The 21,127-nt window shown below is 50.6% G+C and overlaps 1 protein-coding gene across 1 annotated transcript; it reads right to left on the bottom strand.

The window, feature by feature from the left end:
- Positions 1–4,152: 4,152 nt before the first annotated feature.
- FBXO41 (F-box protein 41) lies at positions 4,153–13,101 on the bottom strand (the record flags this gene model as incomplete). Its single annotated transcript, XM_084235894.1, has 12 exons — positions 4,153–4,215; positions 4,321–4,436; positions 5,664–5,822; positions 6,005–6,123; positions 7,460–7,555; positions 7,727–7,879; positions 8,006–8,121; positions 8,340–8,581; positions 9,263–9,621; positions 9,887–9,960; positions 10,451–10,676; positions 12,200–13,101. The coding sequence occupies 12 exons, from the start codon at positions 13,099–13,101 to the stop codon at positions 4,153–4,155; spliced, it is 2,625 nt and encodes an 874-aa protein (XP_084092020.1).
- Positions 13,102–21,127: the final 8,026 nt, after the last annotated feature.

The following is a 21,127-nucleotide window of genomic DNA, read 5'->3' as shown; positions in this document are numbered from 1 at the left end:
CCAGTTTCACCATCTTTTATTGGATACAGAGTCGTAAATTCTCCGATGCCCCTGGGTCTTTTTAAATACATACACTTGGGTACATTCAGCAAAGGGGCATCTATGGGTGACACGAAGCAAAGTGCTGGGATGGTGATGCCTGGGTGGGGCAGAGAAGTGGGGCCAGGGAAGGCCCCCTGGGGGCTGGAGGTACAGGCACCACTTTAGAAACAAAACCAAAAAATGCTCTCCACCCCTCTGCCTGATGTGCTTGGGGTGAGGGAAACTACCTTCTCACAACTCAGGCCCATTGCAGCCTGGCTATGCAGGGAAGGCAGGGCCTGAAGGCCAGTTGTGCAGGTTCCCCACCAGCAGTGCCTACTAGAGCCAAGCCAACTGGCAGCAACCACGAGGCAAGCCTAAGACACCTCAGACCTCTGCACCTGGATGCAACACCCCTACTAGTGCAGAGCAGAGGCTAGGGAACCCAAGGCCAAGCTTCCCTGGGGTCGTGCCAATGGAGGCAAGGGAGGCTGGGGCTTGGAGGGGGGAAGCCTGCCTGATTGTCAGGGCAGTCTTGGGACTGGCCAGGGTCCCAAGGGGTTAGGAAAGGCATAGGAGCTGTTGCCTTAGTTGGCCCTGGTGTTCTGATCTTCACCCAGTCCTAAACCTTATCCTTAGGTAAGGGCTGCAGATCAACACACTTGTCCAGGAATAAATACATACACACGATACACAGCAATATATACAGAAACGCAGGCCTAGGACAAGGCTGGGTGAGGAAGCATGGTCACCAAGGACAAACAGAAGTGCCAGGCCCCTTGGGAAGGGAAGTTATACTCCTCAGGGACCGACTGGGACAGAGCTCATGAGTTTGAGTTAACTCCTCTGTGCACCACTCATCATCTCCTGTTTTTAACCCCAAGTCCACCTGGAACTGGGTCTTTGGCACCAGTAGTCACGCAGGGAAGATCTTCAACTTAGCCCCTAAGAGGGAGTGGGGCCTGGGTGGCTCCCCATCCACCCATGTTCAGAGGACTAGAGACCAGGGCCAGGGGAACAGGCAGGACCCAAAGGCAAAGGACAGAGCCAAACCTTGGAGCAGCAGGCCTTGGGAAGAAGGAGGTTGGTTTTTTTCTTTTTTGGGGGAAGCAATTCACGAGGGGCTGGTTCAATCTCCACTCTCATGGGACTAGGAAAAGTTGAGCTGCTTTGGTCCCTAGGTGGTCATCCCTGGCCAGTGAAAAGCCATGGCTCTGAATAGCCTACTTCCTCTCCCTTCAGGGACCCAGATATATAGAGTATCTCCTTTGTTTCCTGCCAGTGCTGCAGGGAGGAAGTCCGAGCAACACACGAAGCACACAGGCCGAATATGCCAAGCCTTCTGGGTGTTGAGGTCTGTCTGGATAGAGGGGGAGGTGGTAGGAATACGCAGTGGTCACCACCCATGGGCCCTCTACACATGCCTGGGATTCCTGCCAGGACCTGCCATGGTTTACTTTTGATATTCTTTGCTACTAGGTGTGAGAAGGGCTCTCCTTTGCGTGAGTGAAGGATGAGGTAGCTCCAGAGGTGGCCAGGCCCTCCATCCCTGTTCCCCTCTCCTCAGCCCTAGGTGTATGATTGCCAAAGGAGTGAACAAAAGGAGCATCCCAAAAAACAAAAGCTCCCCCTTCAGCAGCAGGGCTCATCCTCCTAAAGAGAAGCAAAAGGATAGCACTGAGTTGGATGGGAGGCCTGCAAATCTGCAGTTCTCAGGGCATGCAGGAATGTCAGGGCATGCAAATCTGTCCGCCTCAGGCACGTATATAAGATGCACTCCCACACATCCTTCATAACACTCAGTTGGAAAACTGGGGAAGGAGGATCTTGGTGAGTTTCCTGGAAACAGCCAAATCCATGAAAGGTAAACTTCCCACCAGCAGGAGGGGATTCTTGTTCACTCTTTTGCCCCTCATACTGGTAGTACTCAAAGCTGATGCATGAATGAGTGAATGAATGAAGGAACCTACTGGCATCAGTCCTCATCACCACCTCTCCCACTCTAGCTCACCTTTCCCAGGCTGGTGCCAGAGATTCCAGTGAGCTCAGGGCTGCACTTGAGCACCCACCCAAAGAGAAATTCCATACCCTTGTATTCAGGGACAGAGGCTTCCAGGAGCAAAAAAACATCCCTCAGTAGGGCAGGGTCAGGCCAAGCAGGGCATCCCTTTGTGCTTAGTCCAGGAGACAGGGAGGGCAGCACCTCTGGTCCTAGAGACACATGGAGCAGGGGCTATAGAGGGCCAGGTGGCAGGGTAAGACTGATATGCCCAGATCAATCAGACCCTGCATAAGCCTCCACGTCCCTTCCAGGTCCCTGGAGGACAGAGAAAAGTTGTGCTTCTTCTTCCCATGACTCCTGGGGACTGGTCTGGGGATGGGAAGCCAATGGAGCCAGCTGCTCCAAAGCAGGGAATAGGAGGTACCACATAGCCAAGGCTTCGTGCAGGACTAGACAAAGAGTTGCCAACATGACACCCTTGGTATTTGGGGTCTCAGAAGGGAAGGCTCGAAGAAGCCTGGGAGGAAAAGTCAACAACAATGAAGAGAGCTGGGATAGAGCTGGATGTGCAGCCAAGGGAGGTGGGTGCGCTGCTGTACCGGCTAATCCAGGGTTGGGTCTTGATGTTCAAACCAGGTTGTGGCAGAAAGTAGGGTCCCTGGGAAAGACTGAGAAACTAGAGAACCCCAGCCAGGACCAGCAGCCCACTGGTTAGGGTTAAAAGCTGCTCCTCTATAGAAAAAAAAACCCTAAGGTGGATCTAGGTTCATATTTGAAAGAACTTTCCAAATGCAGGTTGGCAGAATCTACTGTGGAAGCTAAGAGGAGCAACTGGGGAAACCTGAGTCTTTGGAGCCTTTGTGCCAGAACCTGGTCCTTTGGGAACCATACAAGGGTCAGTGACACCCCCCCACACACACCTTGTAGTCCCTAAAGCGTATCTTAGAAGATATGTTCCCTTCTAAGCCAGGTGGCTCTGGCTCAGACCTAGCACTGCCCCTAGGCTGAAGATACCCAATCCAGCCCTCAGCACACGGGGCCGGTGGAGACTGAGAAGGGGGCAAGACTGGCTAGGATTCTGTAGGTCTGGCCACATCTTCAAGCAAACCAGTCAGAAAAGGAAGCAACCGAACCGCCCTCCTAGCCTCCTCCAAGGCAGCCCAGTGACACTCCCACACAGCCTTGGAGACCCAAAGACCATCAGATTCCCAAGCACCTGGATTAGAAGGACATTCCTTGAGGACAGGAACTGCTTCTCACTGCTGACAGCATTTTCCAAGGCCCTTTTACCTTGCCCCTCCAGAGGCTCGGGATTGGTGGTAGGTATAGAAACATGCACCTTTTAGCTCTGGGGTATTGTGGGGGTATGTGGAGGAGGAATCTTGTCTTTTCTACAGAAGTAAAAACTAAGTCTTTTCTACCTGGGAATTCCCTCCCCTTGAGAGAGGTGGTCTCAATACCCTGGGAACAAGTTCTAGATGAATCTTTTGCCCTTCCACGCCCACTCCCATTATCTCACCACCCCAGCCCCTTCTTTCTTCTGACCACATGTCCGGGCACCTAGGCCTGTCTGTGTTATCCCTGGAGAATACGGACCCAGAGCCCAGGAGGACCATCTGAAAGGCGTGCCCCACAGAAGGCTAGGAGAGGGCACTGGGAAGAAAAGGCTCCTCTTTGCCAAGTCTGAGCTGCCTTGTGGAGACCCTTTGGCAGGGGTCCAGCAGAGGCCCCTGACCAGGAAGCTGGGCCTCAGGAAGGGGGGCTTGCCTGAGCAGCCAAGGAACCGCTGGATGGTTATTGCAGATCCTCAGGGTGGTGACACCAGGTGCTGGTGGTGACTTAGCTCCTCACTGGCTGTGCCCAGAAGGCTGCTTCAGCTGGGGTATGGTGGGGGTCGGAGGGCAACCTTTGTCTGAGCCTCTGCTCTGGGAGAGGCAGTTCAGGCCTGTTGCTCCACTGTCCCAAGAGGAGACCAGGAAACCATCCACCCCACCCACCCCCGCACCCCTCTAGAGGCCAGGGATAACACTAGACCTCTGAAGGTCTAGTTCAAATCAGAGTTCCTCTGGAGGTACAAAGAGAGTGCCCTAGTGTGGGGCTGGCAGGAGCCCTGCCGCCCCCAACCCGGGTTAGCAGCCGCCTTCCACCTTGATGTGCAGGATCTTAGAGAAACCGGGCCTCCTTCGTAGGGCCTGCAGAGACCAAACCCTGGGTTAGTTCCCCTTCAGAGCCAGACAGGTGGGGCCCTCCCATCACATACCCAGATCTCCAGCCCAAGCCTAGGGTGGTCTCCTCACCTGGAGTTTTGTCACCATGTCCTCAAACAACTTCTGGGCCTCAGGACTGCTGGGCTCTTTAAAATAATCGGCAATCCCAATCTGGACCACGATGGACTTGAGATTCCGGCAAATGCCTGGAAAAAGGTGGGTAAGGTGGGGGTCAGTGTTTGGCCTGGGCAAATGGGGCTGCCTCCTCTCCTGTCACTAATTTAATGGTATATACCCCTATAGAGAGACAATCATGAGCCAGTCACTGCAAATATAAAGAGGAGAGCAGATCCATGCCACTCAGTATGAGTAGACAATGACTCTAGGGGACTCTAGGGGTTTCTCTGGCAGAGTGGACAGTTGTGCTATGGCCTGGGCATTTGGAAATGAATTACAAGGACAAGGTTGCTGAGGAGAGGCTGATGAGTCTTGGCTGAAGCAGAGGAGGAGGGAGAGAGAAAGCAAACGTGTTGAGTACAGAGGGACTTGCTGTTGCCGTGAAGTCAGCGGAGGAGAAGCAAGGTGAGAAGGCTGAGAGATTCTAGAGATCATGATTTCAGAGACTGAACAGTTGGTTCTAGGGGTCAGGTTCAAAGCAGGGTCATGGGGCCAAAGGGGAGGGAAAAGGATCCTGGAGATAATAAGGTCAAGGAATCTTCGGTACTCAGAGTATGGGGTCCTCCCAGGGGCCGAATGATCCTTGTTGACTGTTTCATTTGGGTGCAAGCAGCCCAACCTGGGTATCTGTGTCCTCAGTGGAGGTGGAGAAATGACTGGAAGTGCAGGGGGTAGCTGCAGGGTAAGGAGAGCCAGAGGAGGTATGATTTGGAGCCTACACCAGGGAGAAAGGAGTCTGCACATGGAGAATTTTCCTCGGGGACTCACACATTGTCTCACTTAATCCTCCCACAAGTTGACCTTGTAAGAAAGTCAAATTACAAGACAGATACAGAACTCAGAAGTATAGTGACTTGTCCAGTGTTACATAGATAATAATCAGTAAAGCCAGAACTGAGCCCTAGGTCATTCCAGCTCTAGAATCTATGCTCTTAGCAGCTCTGCCTCTGCCTTTGGCCAGAGGCTCACAGGTATGTGTGTGCAGCATGGCATATAGTATCCCCAACTCATGTCTCCAATGTGGCAGAAGCACAGGGTAATACATGTCTGTGAAACCAAATTATTTGGATCAGATGTTGGCAGGCTTGGAATGGCACACAGGCCTCCAAAGGCACTGATGGCAATGCCAGGACTAGAACCCTGGTTAGTCTGGTGCTCGCTCCCTGGTGCAGCAGGGAGTTTAGTTAAGCTACTTGCTGACAAGATATAGTAAAAGGGGACAGTTGTACCCTGCCCTGTATTCCCCCATTGCTCACTGTTGAAATGCAGCAGGGCTTTAGGGGTAACGGGGGTGGCTGTGAGCACCAGCATTTCCAGTCCCTTCAGGCCTTCGCGGCAGACCTCAGCTGCCACCTCCTGGGTGATCTCCGACACATGGTCTAGCTCCAGGACCTGCAGCCGCATGCAGTTTCTTGCTAGAAAGAGGGAAAAAGGGGATAATTCTGCTAACAAACTCTCCAGTCACCTGCTGCCTAGCATTTGGTGCTCCTGCCCCCTCCCAGGCTGCGCCCCCAAGTCCCACTGGTTATCATAGTGCAGTGTTGCAGCCATGCCTACTCCCTACCAACCCCTACTCCAATCCCAAGCAAAGACTCACCAAGGGATGCCAGGCCCTGCACCCCACAGCCAGCGCCCCCAACCCCCAGGGCCCGGAGATGGGGCCAACAGCGACCAATCATCTGCAGGCAGCGGTTACTGAAGCGCGTGGGCTGCTGGCTGGAGAACAGGGTAGAAGGAGGCTGTCAGGGAAGCTTCTGGCTGCTGACCCCAAGTGTGCTCCCACCAACCACCCAGCTGCTTAAGTCAGAAACCCGGCATCACCCCTGACGATTCCTTCCTCATCTCCTACCAAAACCAGCAGATTCTGATTCCTGAGTAACTCTTCAACCCACAGTTCAGACCACCATCTATATTCATCTACTTTATAACTAGTCTCCCTGCCAATTCATTCTCTATACTGCTGACATTGAGTCATTCATTCATACTTTCTCTCACTCAGTCATTCAACAAATGGTACGCAAGTGCCTATTAGAACCAAAAACAACTGAGCTAGTTGGAGATAAAGGGGACAGTATAGACAGTATTGATACATGGTACTCAAGAAGTGGAGTCTGGCCATGGGGCACAGAGCATTACCGGTTGGATTTAATCCCTTTTTAAGATCTAAAACCCCCCAATGTTTCCTCAGTATTTTCTAGATAAAATGCAAAAATCTAAACGCCTTAGAAAAGACCTTCTTGATCTTGCCCCATCTTCCTTTTCACACCAAACAGTTGCTCAGCCAAACCTGCTGTTTCCCTCAACACTGATCCCTCAACACTCGCCCAGGTGACAGGCATCTCCCTGGTGTCATGCACTTGGTACCAGGGATACAGAAACAGACATTCCCAGCGTTGGCAGTATGAATTGTGAGTTCGGTATAGACTGAAATACAGATATGACTGTAGAGTGGACTACAGCAGGGATCGGGGAAGGTGTAATAGGAAAGGAGGCAGGGGAGCAGTGACTGCATCTACTGGGGATTGTTAGTAAAGGGACGCTGAGTGACCTGGGAGGAGCTGCCATATAGAGGGCAAGAAAGACTGGCATCTTTGACCAACTGTAACTACAGCGATGAACAATTTCAGAGTCTGAATTTTCCACCAACTCTTGTATACACTGACCTCCCTGAACTACCCTTTCATATGCCAAGTTAAACCTGAACATTAGTATTCCTAGCTAGTGTTAACTGAACATTGACTGGGACCTTACAGGCTTTTTGTATATATCTCATTCGTGCCAGCAATAGTCCTAAAGGTGGACAGATTCCTAACTATTACCTTCATTTTGCAGGTCGGAAAATTAAGCTATGACCAAGTTGCCTAAAGTCACACTGCTAGCAAGCCAGGGCATGCGCCAGCTCTGATTATCAAGTCCTGCTCCTAATGCCCAAACACACAGATCGATGAAAGTGAATCTATGTCTCCAACCAAATTAGGGGGTGCGCCCAGATCTGTTCCCAGTCCCAGACTCCGTCCACCCCGATCCACTCCCCACCCCTTCCAGGGCTCACCAAGGGTGCAGTGGTGCCACTTGGAGGGAGACGATCTCTCTGCAGCCAGCACCCAGGGCCCAAATGACTTCGTGGCCCACGGGGTCCGTGGCACTTCTGTTAAAAAGACAAAGCTGGGGCCACCCACCCTGGTGGCCTCTGCTCTCTTCTCTCAGAGCTCTTGAGTCCCGCAGCTTGAAAGCCCTGAGGGAAGGGTATGCAGAGGCCCGGGGTCCCTGGCCTGAGACCAAGGGGGTACGGGCTTTGTCTCTGGAGGGGTGAACCCACCTGTAGGTGACAGCCTGCAGGGCACGGCAGTAGCAGCTGGCCAGCCAGAGCGAACGGTCAGTGAGGATGTTGGGACAATGGGAGATGCGCAGGATCAGCAGATTCCCCCCTGCTGCCTTCAGCAGGGACTCCAGCCCTGCTTCCAGGCAGCCCCTGGGGATGGCCAAAGGGTCCAGTTGCTGCTTGGAAACACCACCTCCTCCGAGAAGCCTCTCCGTATAATTTGGGGTCTGTGGTTCAGGAGCACCCAACCTCCCAACCCCTCACCATGAGCCTCACCTGGTGCTCCGGGCATATTCTTCCTTGCTCTCCTTCTTGCCCCTCTGCCGGGGCTTCAGGTTCTGCAGTGTCAGTGAGTGGGCCTGGGTGCACCACTGAGCCAGCATGGCCAGGAACTGCAGGGAGAGAGAGGTTTCCAGGGATGAAAGGATCTGAGCTTGGCTGACTGGAGGTGGACCAGCCCCAGGAGAGCATTTCAGGGAGCCAGGCTGGAGTTAGGGTGTTGTAAGGGTTGCAACGACCAGGTCTTGAGGGACCAGACTCTGCCAGGGGGAAAGGTGGGTTCACAGCAGGGCTGAGTGGAAGGGCAAGAGTGGCGGGCAAGGACAGGCACCTTGGAACAGACGCGGGCATTCTCGAGCAGCACCCGTGTCCAGACGGCGGGATGGCGGGCCACGAAGCGCCAGTCCCGGCAGACCTCGGCAGCATGCAGTAGTGTGCGTGTGTCCAGGTAGGTGAAGATGCAGAACAGGGCGGCCCGCATCTTGAGGATCTCTGGGCTGATGACCTCGTTGGAGCGTGAGGGGCTGCCCCTCTCTGCTCGCCGACCCCGCCCACTGCCTCCCTCAGGGCGGGCTGCACAATACCAGAGGGTCAAAGGTGAGTGTGGAGGGTCAAAGGCCAGTGTGAAGATGCGGGTGGGGAGCTGGGGTAGGGTAGGAACTTCAGGATGAATGGGCGTGAGAGACCATGCTGGGGGCCCAAGGACTTGGGAGGATGGACAAGTTTCCTCTGCTTCCCCTCTTCTGCATCACCCCATCCCTAATTTCGCAAACTAGAAAAAGGTGGCCTTTCCTTAAGTAAACTTTCTCTTTAAGGTCATAGGTCATCACATAGTCCAACTCACCCCCGGGATGAGGCAGCTGAGTCAAGTTTGGAGAAGGAAAGTGTTTGGAGGACTAGGGTATGGTTGAATAGAAAGCAGGCCTCTGTGAACAGAAGGCAGGTGAGAGGCTGCCAGAGTCATCACCTATCAATGGGCCCACCTATATGAGTGGACCCCTGGGTTGTGACATCCTTGTGCAGTACCCAACCTCAGCACCTGTGCTGCAGCACTACCTGTCACATGACTCCTCGCCCCAGGCTGGAAGGGCACTGTGTGGGAGGGACTTTGTCACTCTCCTGGTGGGAAGTCTGGGGCAAAGGGAAAGGCAGTGCAGGAGTCCAGGAGATTTGTTACCTCAGCCCTGTGTCCCCCAGAGAGGGCCCAGGACCATGGGAAAGACTGACCTTTGTGCTCACCCTCCCAGGACTCACCTGAGAGCCGGCAGCTACTCAATGGCCCAGACATAGCAGGCCCAGGGCGGGGAGCATCTGAGGGACCCTCAGCCTCTGACTCCGTGGTTCTGGAGCCCACATCTGAGACATCGCCCTCCTCTCCCTCCGTGCTGTGCCGGCGGGGTCTGCGCTGCCAGTTTTGAATGGCCTGGCGCCGCAGGCCTGAGCTTCGAGGGGGCTGGGCTCGCTCCGAGCCACCGTTGGCCACCTGGGCCCGTGTGCCCAAGCCCCCAGGGCCAATGTCCTCTGGGGGGCCCTCTTCTGGCCGGGGCAGCTCCAGACTGTCACTGTCATAGCAGCCTGAACTCTGGGATGCAGCTGGGACGCGGCTGGAAGCCCTGGGGTAGGGTAGACCAGTTGGTGAGGGGCGGGGCACCAGGCTGACCAGAACTTCCCAAGCCACCCTCCCACCAGACAAGGGCACCCAACCACCCTACTTTCTAAGTGCCCCCTCTGAGTGTGGAAAGGCAGATAGAGGAGACCCAGAAAGGATGGGGGTGGGGAAAGGAGGAACCATGCCCCCAGATGGGCCAGCCATCCAATACAGTGGATCTTTCCAGGGTAAGGGTGGGCTTCGGGGGGTGGGCCAGGCCCAAGGCTTACCCTGTGCTGGGAGAGGAGCCATGCCGTGACACCGCGTATGTGCTAGGCATGGCCGAGCCTGCGTGGTGTTCTCGCTGTGGGCCCCCAGAGCAGGAGGGAAGGGAAGGGGGGGCAGAGGAATCAAGAGGATGAGAAGAAGAAGAAACGGCATAAAATGGAGAGAAGAGAGGAGGGAAAAGAGAGAAGAAGGAAAAAAGTTGGGAAAGATGGACAAATAGACAGACAGACAGCCCAGAGAGGTAGGCTCACCAGCCTCCTCCCCATATCCACCCAACACCTCAGACCCTGGCTCATGGCTATCATTTGCAGGGATGGCAGGGATTGCCCTGAAGACTGTGACCACTGGAACACATCTCATGACAGCCTCAGGGGCTGACATTCTGACCAATCAGAGGAGCTCCCTGTTTCTGAACCCCTTTTTCATGCCTGGATCTGCTTATGGAGACGAGTCAAAGAAGGGCAGCATGGAACATTACGGTGGGGGTTGATGTCAGGTTATGTGTGAAAGGGGGCCATGGGCGGACAAGTGGACAGGTAGAGAAGGGAAGGCAGGTGGGCACTCACCATTCTGCCTGGGCCCCGGGCCCCAGGTCCAGCACCACTGCCCCCCCCTCCACGGCCCAGGCTGGCACTCGGTGTGCTGCCACAGCTGCTGCTGATGACCTGAAGCTGCCGTTCAGCCCGGTCGGCCCGCTCCAGGAGCTCCTCGATGAACTGCTGCAGCCGCAACTTGGCGCTGGCCTCCCGTGCCGCAGTCTCCTTCAGGAACTGGTCAATCTGCACCACCTCCCTGGGCCCGGAGCAGTCTCTTACCCCAGTGCCCCGGCCCGTCTGCCCACTCACCCTCTGGAGAAGACCCACACCAGTGGGGCAATAGGTGGGCACAGGTGTCTATGGCATCTGTTCATGGGAACATGCAGCATAGGCCCAGGCACACTGCCCCAAACATGGGACCCACAGAAAAGCAAGCATACACACTAAACTAAACACACCTCACCACGCAGTCCAAACACACAACTAGACATCCTGTGCCCTAGATAAATACTCAGAAGTGTCACACAGCCACACGGAGGTATATACACACACAGCTACCACCTCCCTCCAGAAACATGGGTATATATAACCACTCAGCCATGTACACATAGCCCAATACACAGCCACATGTGCTCAAGACATGGACTGATATCATGTTCTTCTCAGGCACATGCTCAAGTCTGAGACAAGCACGGTCCTCCAACATATTCAAACATTCACATGCACAAACTTTCAGAAACATTCTCAGATACAGAAGCATACCTACTGTTGCACCAACCTCAGGAGTTTCATATTTACACAGCACACTTAGGACTCACACATTTACTCCCAAATGCACACAATTGTTCATGCAACCATTCAATCTCTATTGAGCACCTTCTAAGTGCGACACTTGCTCTAGGTATTTGGGATATAGCAGTGGACCAAGCACAGAAAAATTCTTGCCCCCATGAAGCTTATATTACAATAAGGATAGATAGATAACATGTATATATTTCACAATTCTATATTTGAAAATCAGAGAAATAGAAACTAGGCAAGAAAACTAAGGACAGACAAAAAAAGATAGAAGGAAATCCAGGGGGAGTGTCCTGGAAGCCAAGTGAAGTGCATGCTTCAAGGACCAGCTTGTCCATGTAAGATGGTTTACTTGGCCTTGGCAACAGGAAGGTCATGGAGGACATGGAGGGCAGTGCTGGTGACACCTGATCAGAGTGGGTTCAAGAGAGAAAGTGGGAAAAGAAACTGGAGACAAGAAGTATAAACAATACTTTCAAGGAGTTTTTCTGTAGGGATGAGAGAAAAGGGGCAGTGGTTTAAGGGGGAGAGAGGGTGACGGCAGATGGCAGAAAAGAAGTGTTTGTATACTTTTATGGGGACGATGATACAGTAGATAGAGAAAATCTGATGATTGCAAAGGGAAAGGGGAGAATTGAATCATATCTTTGAGTAGCCAAAAGAAAAAAGATTCGGTGCTTTAATGCAGGAACTAGACTTGGTTAGGAGGACAGAGAAGGAAAAGAGTTCACAGATCATTCCTTCTGTCATGGGACTGACGGTCGGCTACATACTTCCTCATGACACTCTTGGCCCCACACATTGCCCCATCAGACCATGACATGCTCGCATATGAAACCCCGTATTACAAAGCCATGGCCACATACAGACACTCACTGTCACACTCAGGTACACTTACCATGGTGGTGGTAATGGCACAATGACACACACGATCATCCACTCGGGAACATTGCAGGCACACCCACCCCCAGGGCCACTCACTGCTGCTTGCGGCTCAGCTCCTGCTCCTTGTGCACTAGGTCTTGCTTGAGTGAGGCCAGTAGCTCCACACTCACGTCCACCTGGCGGGACAGCTCAGACGCTCGCTCCTCCAGCTCCTCCTTCTCGCGGCCCAGCCGCGCGCTCTCCTGCCTAGCTGTCTCCAGCTCAGCGGCCTTGCGCTCCAGCTCCGCCTGCAGCCGGCCCACCTGGCCTGCGATCTTCTGCTCCACCTCCTCGCTCAGCCGCTCCAGCCGCCGATCCACCTCCAGCTTCTCCAGTGCGCGGATCTTGAGGCGCGCCAGGCCCTCTTCGTAAGCCACATCGGCTGGTGAAGGAGACGCGGGCGAGGCAGAAGCGGGCCCGGGGCAAGAGCCGGGGCCCGGACCCGGCGGGGGCGTGGAGCAGGCCGAGGAGGCCACGGACTTGCGGGCGAACAGCTCTCCCAACGGGATCTCGATCTCACGCAGCGCATAGCGCGCGGCGGCGGCGGGTACGAGGCCCGGCTCTGCCAGCTCCTCGCAGGGTAGGCTGGCGGGCACCAGGTCGCTGGGGAAGTGGGCGAGGGGTGCGTGGTGGTGATGGTGGTGCAGCAGGTGTGGCGCTGCGGACGACGGCCCCGCCGCCTGCTCCTTGCCCTGGAAGGAGGTGCTCTCGAAGACCTCGCGCCGGGCGCCGGGCACGGCCAGCAGGGCGGCGGGCTCGGGCGCCAGCGGGAAGCCGGAGGCAGCAGCGGCTGCAGCAGCGGCTGCGGCACCGTCGCAGATGCTGTTGGTCTTGGAGAGGATATAGAGCGTCTCGTATGTGTGGCTGTATTCCAGGTGTGCGCGCAAGGACGACAGGCTCCGGAAGCGCTTGTGCTCCCCACAGCGGGGGCAACGGTACGGCAGGTCCAGCGAGGCCATGGCCCCACCGCCGCCGGGGCGCCCGGGCTCCACTTCGGCCGCCCCGCAGGTCAGCCGGGCGCGCTCATGGGAGGGTGCGGACGAGCCCCCCTGCGGAGTCAGGAAGGCTCTGAGGGTCAAGGGTCAGGGGAAGGAGGAGGCTAGAAAAGAGGGAGTAAGTCTTAGGAGGATGGTATCACTGCTTCCCTCCCCAGCCCAGGTGCCCCCCGTTGTGAGGAAATTGGCTCCCCAAGAAACACAGGCCCAGAATGGAAGGTCAAGGGGGGTATGCGTGGTCTGACCCCAGAGGGGCTGGCCTGCTCTGGCACCTGTGCAAGGGTTCATATGTGTACATGAGTGAGAAAGAATAAGATTTCCTTTTTTGTATTGGGGGGGAGCATTAGTTTTATTTACAATAGTTCCAGCCTCAACCTATCACCTGTAGAATGGATAAACCGTGGATTAAGTAATAGAATATTATCCTGCAGTAAGAAAAGGAACCATGGGCCACACAATAACATGGATGAATCTATTCGATGTCATGTTGCAGGAAAGAAGCCAAACCAGAGTTGATGACAGAGTCAAAACAGAGTTTACCTCTGGGGACTCTATGAACTGGGAAGGAGCAGGAGGGAACCATAAGTAATGCTAAAAATGTTGTCTATCTTGAGATGAGTAGTGGTTACACAGGTGTATGCCTATGGAACCAGTCAAGCTGTACACTTAAAGCGGGTACACTGGATGTATGTGACTGTATGTATGTGTGTGACATCTCAAAAAAACTTTAAAAAACACTTATTTCCATGTTGTACAAACCACACCAATCAGACAGACTAGACTATTGGCACCATATTGTAGTGATCAAGTGACACATCTGTGTATGTGTCACTGCTCCTGTCCCTACTTCTGCACAACACCCTTCCAACCCTGACACTCCAGGGATCTAGTTCCTTTCTTCATTTTTCTTTGCTGGGTTGGTCTCTAATAAGTGCCCCTGCTCTGTCCTCTGTTCCAAGGATCACATGTGTCCTTCCCAGACCCCTTCTGACATAAACCATCTTTCTCGGCATTCCACCATATCCCTAGCTTCCAGTTACCCCTCCACTGCCTTATGGGATCTCTATCCCATTCCGCATGCTGTCTCCATCCTATCTACCTATGGCTGAGCTTCAACCACCCTCTGCTGTCACTGTGTTCCTCTGGGCCACAGACCACTTGCTAATCAGACAAACCAGTTGTCATCAAGGGTCTTCACCCACTTGGTCCTTTGGCTTCTACTCCCGATCCATCCATTTTTATAGGCTGCCTTGAAGCTGTCCCAGTTAGGTTCTCTGACCTCCTCTTCTTGTTGCCTTCCTGATCTTCCCGTCTCCTGATAGAAAGGCTGCCTTCACACACCCTTTTGCCTCTAGCATCTCCCAGGCAGACTAGTTCATGCCCACTTCCAAAACATTGACTCTCAGCTCTACCTCTCCATCCTGACCTGCCCTAGAGTTCCATTTGCTTTCATGCATTTCCACTTCAATGAGAAAAGGAAAGACATATGGATAGATGTTGGCCCCTTTTTCAGCCCAGAACCCAGTCCTCCTTCTGGTAATAGCATCTTGTATTGATCTTGGGGAACCATCTTTCCTTCCCTATTTTCTTAGCTCTCAAGGTCTGAGTGGGGATTAATGGTCTACCCTGTGTCCAGGAGTAAGAATGTTACATAGTCCTGGACAGAGCCCTGGGGTAGGCACAGATCACCCAAGTGAAACCCATGCACCTTTTCTTTTTTAATCAAATTGTGTTGACTTGCCTTTGTTTACAATTGTGAGTCTTTTCTCATTGAGTCGATGAGTCCTTTCTCCAGGATGTCTCTGGAACAACTGGAGGAGTACAACCTCTTTACAATAAAAGTTCTAAGCTAATGGGGGCGGGGGGGGGGGCAGAACTGGGAGGTGATCTTTATTTCCTTTTGGGAGGAACAACCTGGGTTCCAACACAGAAATGGAACTGATATGGAAAAAGAGTGATTCCTCATAGACACTATTTGAGATCCTGATTCTCTTTTGGCTTAAGTCAGTTGGAGTTGAGTGTTATTTGCACCAAGAAAAAAATCCTAACCCAGAAATTAAAATAAAAAATTATTCCCCCAAGTAATAGATCCTAAGAATCAGCTGAACTAAATGGGATAGTAAGATAGTTTCCCCCACTCAGAGGTTGGTAACCAGACTACACAGCAGCGAAGAAGTTAATTAAATTGTCCTACTGCCTCTGGAGCTCAGATGATGTTCCTACCAAGGCTGAAACTTTAAGGGACTTACTGAAAATATCAAGATGTTGGAGTGCACACTTTCCCATGGCCTCAGTAAGTACAGCAAGAAAGAGACACTGAAATGGGTCCATTGAAAACGAAGAAAGGAAAAGCTGCTTTGCCCAAATTGGCCCTTTCTGCCTGAGGCCAGTAATCCAATATGGCTGAGAGTCAGATAATTAAAAGCCAGTTCTCTGCTTCTAGCTAAAGTCAGCTCAAGCAAGACAGGGAGGTTGGAAACAGAAGGAGACAAACAGGGCCTGATAGGCTCTTGACTCCTCAGGCTCTTTTGTATTTCCCTCCTGCTGTGCCTTCCCAGCTCAAGGGAGGCCACTGTTGCTTCCATTACAAGCAGCCTTCCACTGGGATGCAGCTAGAGTAGGAAGAGGCAAACGAGCTCTGCCTCCCACCCGAGATTACAGGTTGGCATTGCCCTTTAGCAGAAGCGAAGCTAGAAGCTACAGAACCAGAGGTTCCCTGGATGGGGAGAGCATCAAGGTCTGTTAAGAGATAACCCCACCTCCTGCCCCAACACCACCACCAGGGAGTCAATTCAGAAATTATAACTTTCAGTGAGATCTCTAGCTTGGTTAATAGTTCTGGGGATGACTCAATTTGAATTTACTGAAAATCTCTTAAAGATTAAGGGAATTTGAAGAAACCAGGAAAACAAAAGCAAGGGATTACTGAGCTCCTGAAGTTCCCCAGCCCCCAAATCTGCACCAATGGGAGGTGACCCCTCAATGGCCCTTCTGCATGGCCACAAAGGACATGGGAAGCTCTTCAACACAGCAGACCAGAGCAGCTGATTGGTGGGCTGAGGAAGCTTGTCCTCCATAGGTTGAGAATGTGGACCGTGCTTTGGACCTGCGCTTTTCCTTATCTCCCCTCTTCAATGGGAGGGTTTTGTTCTTTCAGATATCTGATTTTTCCTCCACCTTGTAATCTGTCCATTAGTTAAAAGATTATGAGGGGATTGCTCAGTACCTTGCCAAACAGATAGCCTCTCACCAAGATCTGAATTATAACTGAATAAAGTAAGTGGGAGAGAACTTGGAACATCTCCTTCCAAAGATGTGACAAATGGGTTTTAAGTTCCATGAGGGGGATATAGTTGCATTGTGATAAACAGAAAAAAATTAATTATATGAGAAGGGTGATCGATGTAGATTCTAAACAGCCAAGATGGAATGTACTGGACATTTATTGTTTTTACTGCTCAGTTTCAGTCCTCTTTTGTGAATAGATGCCCAGTATTCCCAGAGTGAGCCATTCTCCCCAACTTTGAATACTGATTGTCAGGAAGGGGTGAGTTCCCAGCTCCAAGTCAGCACACATGACCCTTGTCTATTGATCAGTCACAGTGATCACTCAGTACTGGACATGTGTCCTAGTTCAGGCTAACCCAGCCACTCCAAGACCTGTCCTCAGCTAGTAGAATGTGAGCCTAGAGCTGCTTGCGTTCTTTCTTTGGGCAAGAAAAAGAAAAAAAACTCCTGATGACATCCCTTGAGCACCCAGATCCAGATGTACCTGAAACTTTAACCCAGGACTTGTCAATGGGTGAGTCAGTAAGTTCTTTTTGTAGCTCAATCATTTGAGTCAGTTGCAAGTCACTTGCAATAACACTCTAGACTTACACAAAAACAGCTTCCAAAAACAAACCTTGGGCTTCCTCTCACCCATTCCCCTGTTGCCTTCAATGGTGCCACACCACACTGGTGGCCATCTTGATTTTGCTCTCTCTGCTAGCCATCAACCCCTGATGACTTTTCCTTCAGAATATTTTCAACCCATCTCTTCTCCTCTCATGCTTTGTGCTGCTCTGAGCCACTGTGTCCTCACACCTGGACTGCCAGCCCAGTCTATCATCCCACAGCTCCTTCCATCTTCTAGAAGGCACCAGATTCCTCCCTCTACATATCACTCCTGCTCATGCTTCTTCAATCACTCCTTATCTTCTATTAAATACAACCAAACTCCTCAGTTTCACCTTTGGCCTCCCTGTACTCTTGCTTCTTTGAAAGTTAAAGTGGCCTGGTTGTTTCACTTGCATTTCTTTGACTTACTATGGCTGGGCATATTTTCGCACACATTTGCCAATCATGTATAACTCTTTGTTAACTTGTCTATGTATACATTTTATACTGAACATCCATATTTTCTTATTGATTAGCAAGGGCTTTTTATATATTGATCTTTTGTCATCTATAAGATTATAATTGCAAATATTTTTCCCGTGTGTGTGGAGTGGCTTTTACTTTAGCTTATGGTCTCTATTGATATGCTAAGGTTTGCTTCAGTAAAATATTTATGATTAGGTGATTTGGTTGTCATGCTCAGGAAGCCCATCCCTATGCCAAGATTATATTCAACTTCTAGTACTTGGTGATTTCCTCTTTTCTAAAGTCTACAATTTTTTTTCAATTAAAAGTGTTAAGCAAATAACCATAATACCATAAACTGAGAAGGACTTGGTGACATACAAAAAATTTAAGCTGTGTGGTTTCTTGTTATCAATAGATTTTTAACCCAGCAATTCGAGGTATGTATGGTAAGACAAGGATTTTAAAAAAACACCTTTTTGTTAAGGATGTTTTCACACATATTCAATACTAGAGGGAATATGATGATGAGCTATGAACACATCATCCCATTTCAACAATCATCAACCCATGGCCAACTATTTTTCACTTATACACTGCCCCTTGCTTCATACTCCCTCCACCCATGCCACTGGATAGTTATGAGCAAATCCTAGATATCATATTATTTCATACCCAAATGCCTTAGTATGTATAAAACAGGGATTTAGACTTCTTTTTAAAAAATAAATAGTCATTGTTCTAACATCACCATCCCTTAAGATCCAAAAAGTAGGCTTGAGGAGTAAATCCAAAAGATGATTCTCTGAAAAGACCAGCAAAATATACAGCCCACTGGCAAATCTATTCAAAGAGAGAAAAGAAAGGAAGAAAGAAAACAAATATGTAAACTATGAATGAGTAAAGGGCTATGACCACTGACACAGATAATATATTTTGTAATTACTAAAATGCTCCACAGCCCACATTTTAAAAATCTGGATGAACTAAATGCTTTTCTAGGAAAATACAAATGACCAAAATTGACTCAAGAAGAAACAGAAAACCTGAGTAAACTAATAACAATAGACAAAACTGAAAGATTTGGCAAGGTGACCAGGGGTATCATAAGTAGAATTCAGTTCACACACAAAACTGTTCAGGAAGAGAGTTACCTGGAATGTACGTTCGCCTGGTGCTCAGGCTCCCGTATGTGCCTGTCCATTTCAGCTAAGTGCTCAACTCTCCTGTTGGGGGTGCCTTTCATGGCCTCAGAAGTAGCCAGCCTTCTCCATCCCTACCCCATGCTATTTCAAAGCACCTTTTGCTTGCACATCACCCTGCTAGTGAGGCTCTGAGAGAAAGTGGTTCTTCACTTGCCACCAGCTGGCCCCATAGTTTCCCTCCATTGTTGGAGATGAGGAATGACTATGAATCATTCTTAGGAAGATTCTTGTCTAAATGTATACCCTTCTCAGAGTGGACATGAAGCTTGCTGAATGCAGGTGATAGAGATGGGGATGGGGAGAAGGGTTAAGAAGAGGAAAAAATAGAGCCTCCCCGGGTGGCACAGTGGTTGAGCGCTGGGCTGTGAAGCTGCCGGCAGCCTCTGCAGCGCCGCCCGGCAGAGCGAGGGTCCCACATGGCACGCAGACCTCTCCTGCAGCACCCGCTGCTACCCTCAGCAGTGTATTTCGTAGATCTGCCTGTTCTGTTCCCGGCTCTGGCTCTGTTGAGTTCTCTTACCCTCCCGTGCTTCTCACTGTACCCAGTACTTGTATAAATAAATAAATCTTAAAAAAAAAAAAAAAGATAGTACTATCAGCACCATGACAGAACATTAGATTTGCCTTTGTTCTTTCCCTCCTTCCTCACCATCCTAGGATCCTCTGAAATGGCTACTTAAAGTCCAGATCAAGGTTTTGTTTGGGTTGAAGAACCAATCAGAGGTATCTTTTTAAAAAAGGCTTTCAGGGATGTGAGTCTCATCTCTTCAAATAAGATCAACCATCTCAAGATGTATGTTGTCTCTGACTCCTGTCTGTCTCATTTTCACATGTTCATTCTGCCAGAAACACAGATGATCTTGCATTTTAATGGCCACTGATAATTCCTGTAGTGGCCATTATTACTTTTATCTGCTCATTGAGTCTTCTTTACCTTTTGGTAACAGCAACATCTCATCTTTTCTTTGGTGAGCTGCCCTTTCCTACTCCCTATGGTTTCTGCCAATCCTCGTAGGATGGACACATACCCCAGGCTTGGCTAATCATGGTACCCCCATCTTCTTGGCCACAGGGATGGGTACCTTCTTCAAGTTGAGCCAACAGTCTGTCACTGGGAACTTATATGAAAGATGAGGAGCCCTCCTGTCTCTTGAGATCACATACAAAGATGATGAAGCTTGTCTCTGGTCTTATGTAACCTCAACTCACATGGAGAAAGTTCATGCATGCAGAAAAAAAAAAAAGTGACCCAATAGCTGGAGACAGAGTCCTCAGTTCATTTTTAAGACTGTGGCCAGCGTTATGGCCAAGAACCACTCATCCTCCTTTCCAATACATGAACTGGCATTATATTCTCTTTTTTTCCCCCTGAAAATAGGTTGGGTTGGGTTTCTGTCATTTGTGATCAAAGGTTCTAATTAATAGTTTTCCAAATCTATATTTCTAGCCTAGAATTCTTTCCAAACATGCATTTATTTAGCACACATTTACTGCTCTGTGCCATGAGCCATATCAAGAACTGTGCTAGGGATGCTGAGGACTTTCAGCCAAGAGCCAGTCCTTGTCTCCCAGCAGCTTATGATCTCCTGGGCCAGACAGAGGTTTTGAATGATACAGCCAGGCGATAAATGCTATGCAAGAACCTGTCATGGGTTTCTACACTTAGTTTGAGGAGTGGGGGGTTGGGGAACCCCCACAGGTGGTAGCTTCTAGCAAAGTAAAGGTGTCAGGTGAGCAAGGCCAACTATGAGATTGGGAAGGGGAGGAAAGGCATTATGAACAGCAAAACAAGTGAGTACAAAAGCAAGGAAGTGAGGAAGAGTAGCCTCCTTCAGAGAACAAAAATGTAATTTCTGCAAGGTAGAGACATTGTCTCAAACACTGCTGTCTCCCCAGTCCTTACAACAGTGGCTGACATGGTGTGGATGCACAGTAAGTATTTATGGAATGAATGAATGGCAAGGACTTAACCAGATATAGAGTTTGAAAAATGGACTACAGAGGGCCAAGGTCAGGAAGAAGGCAGTGGAAACAATGCAAGTGGAAACTGTTAGCCAAGGGAGAGCAATGTGAATAGGGAGAAGGATGGATATGGGAGCATTTAAGGAAGGAGCGCGGAGAACGCTTGGTGACAGAATGACTGTGGCAGGTCTGCAAGGGAGGAGTCAAGGATCATGCTCAGATTTGGGTTTTGAGCATCTAGTAAGATGGGGATGGGTTTCAGTAAGGAGGGAAAATAAAGGAGGGCAGGTTTGGGGGAGATATAACAAGTTTGGGTGTAGATTCTATGAGTTTGAGAAAAGAAGATATATTCAGCACATAATTTACAATATGGAGCTGAAAATACAATTTTGGCAACTTGAGCATAAAAACAAAAATGGAAGAGCAGGAACAAGAAGAAGGTGGAGAGAAAGGAGTGCAGGGGGAAAGGTGGACCCTCA

This window comes from Talpa europaea, assembly GCF_964194135.1.
Source record: "Talpa europaea genome assembly, chromosome: 6".
Classification (NCBI taxonomy): Eukaryota; Metazoa; Chordata; class Mammalia; order Eulipotyphla; family Talpidae; genus Talpa; species Talpa europaea.
The sequence above is the reverse complement of the archived record's forward strand: the minus strand, read 5'-3'. Positions and strand labels throughout refer to the sequence as shown.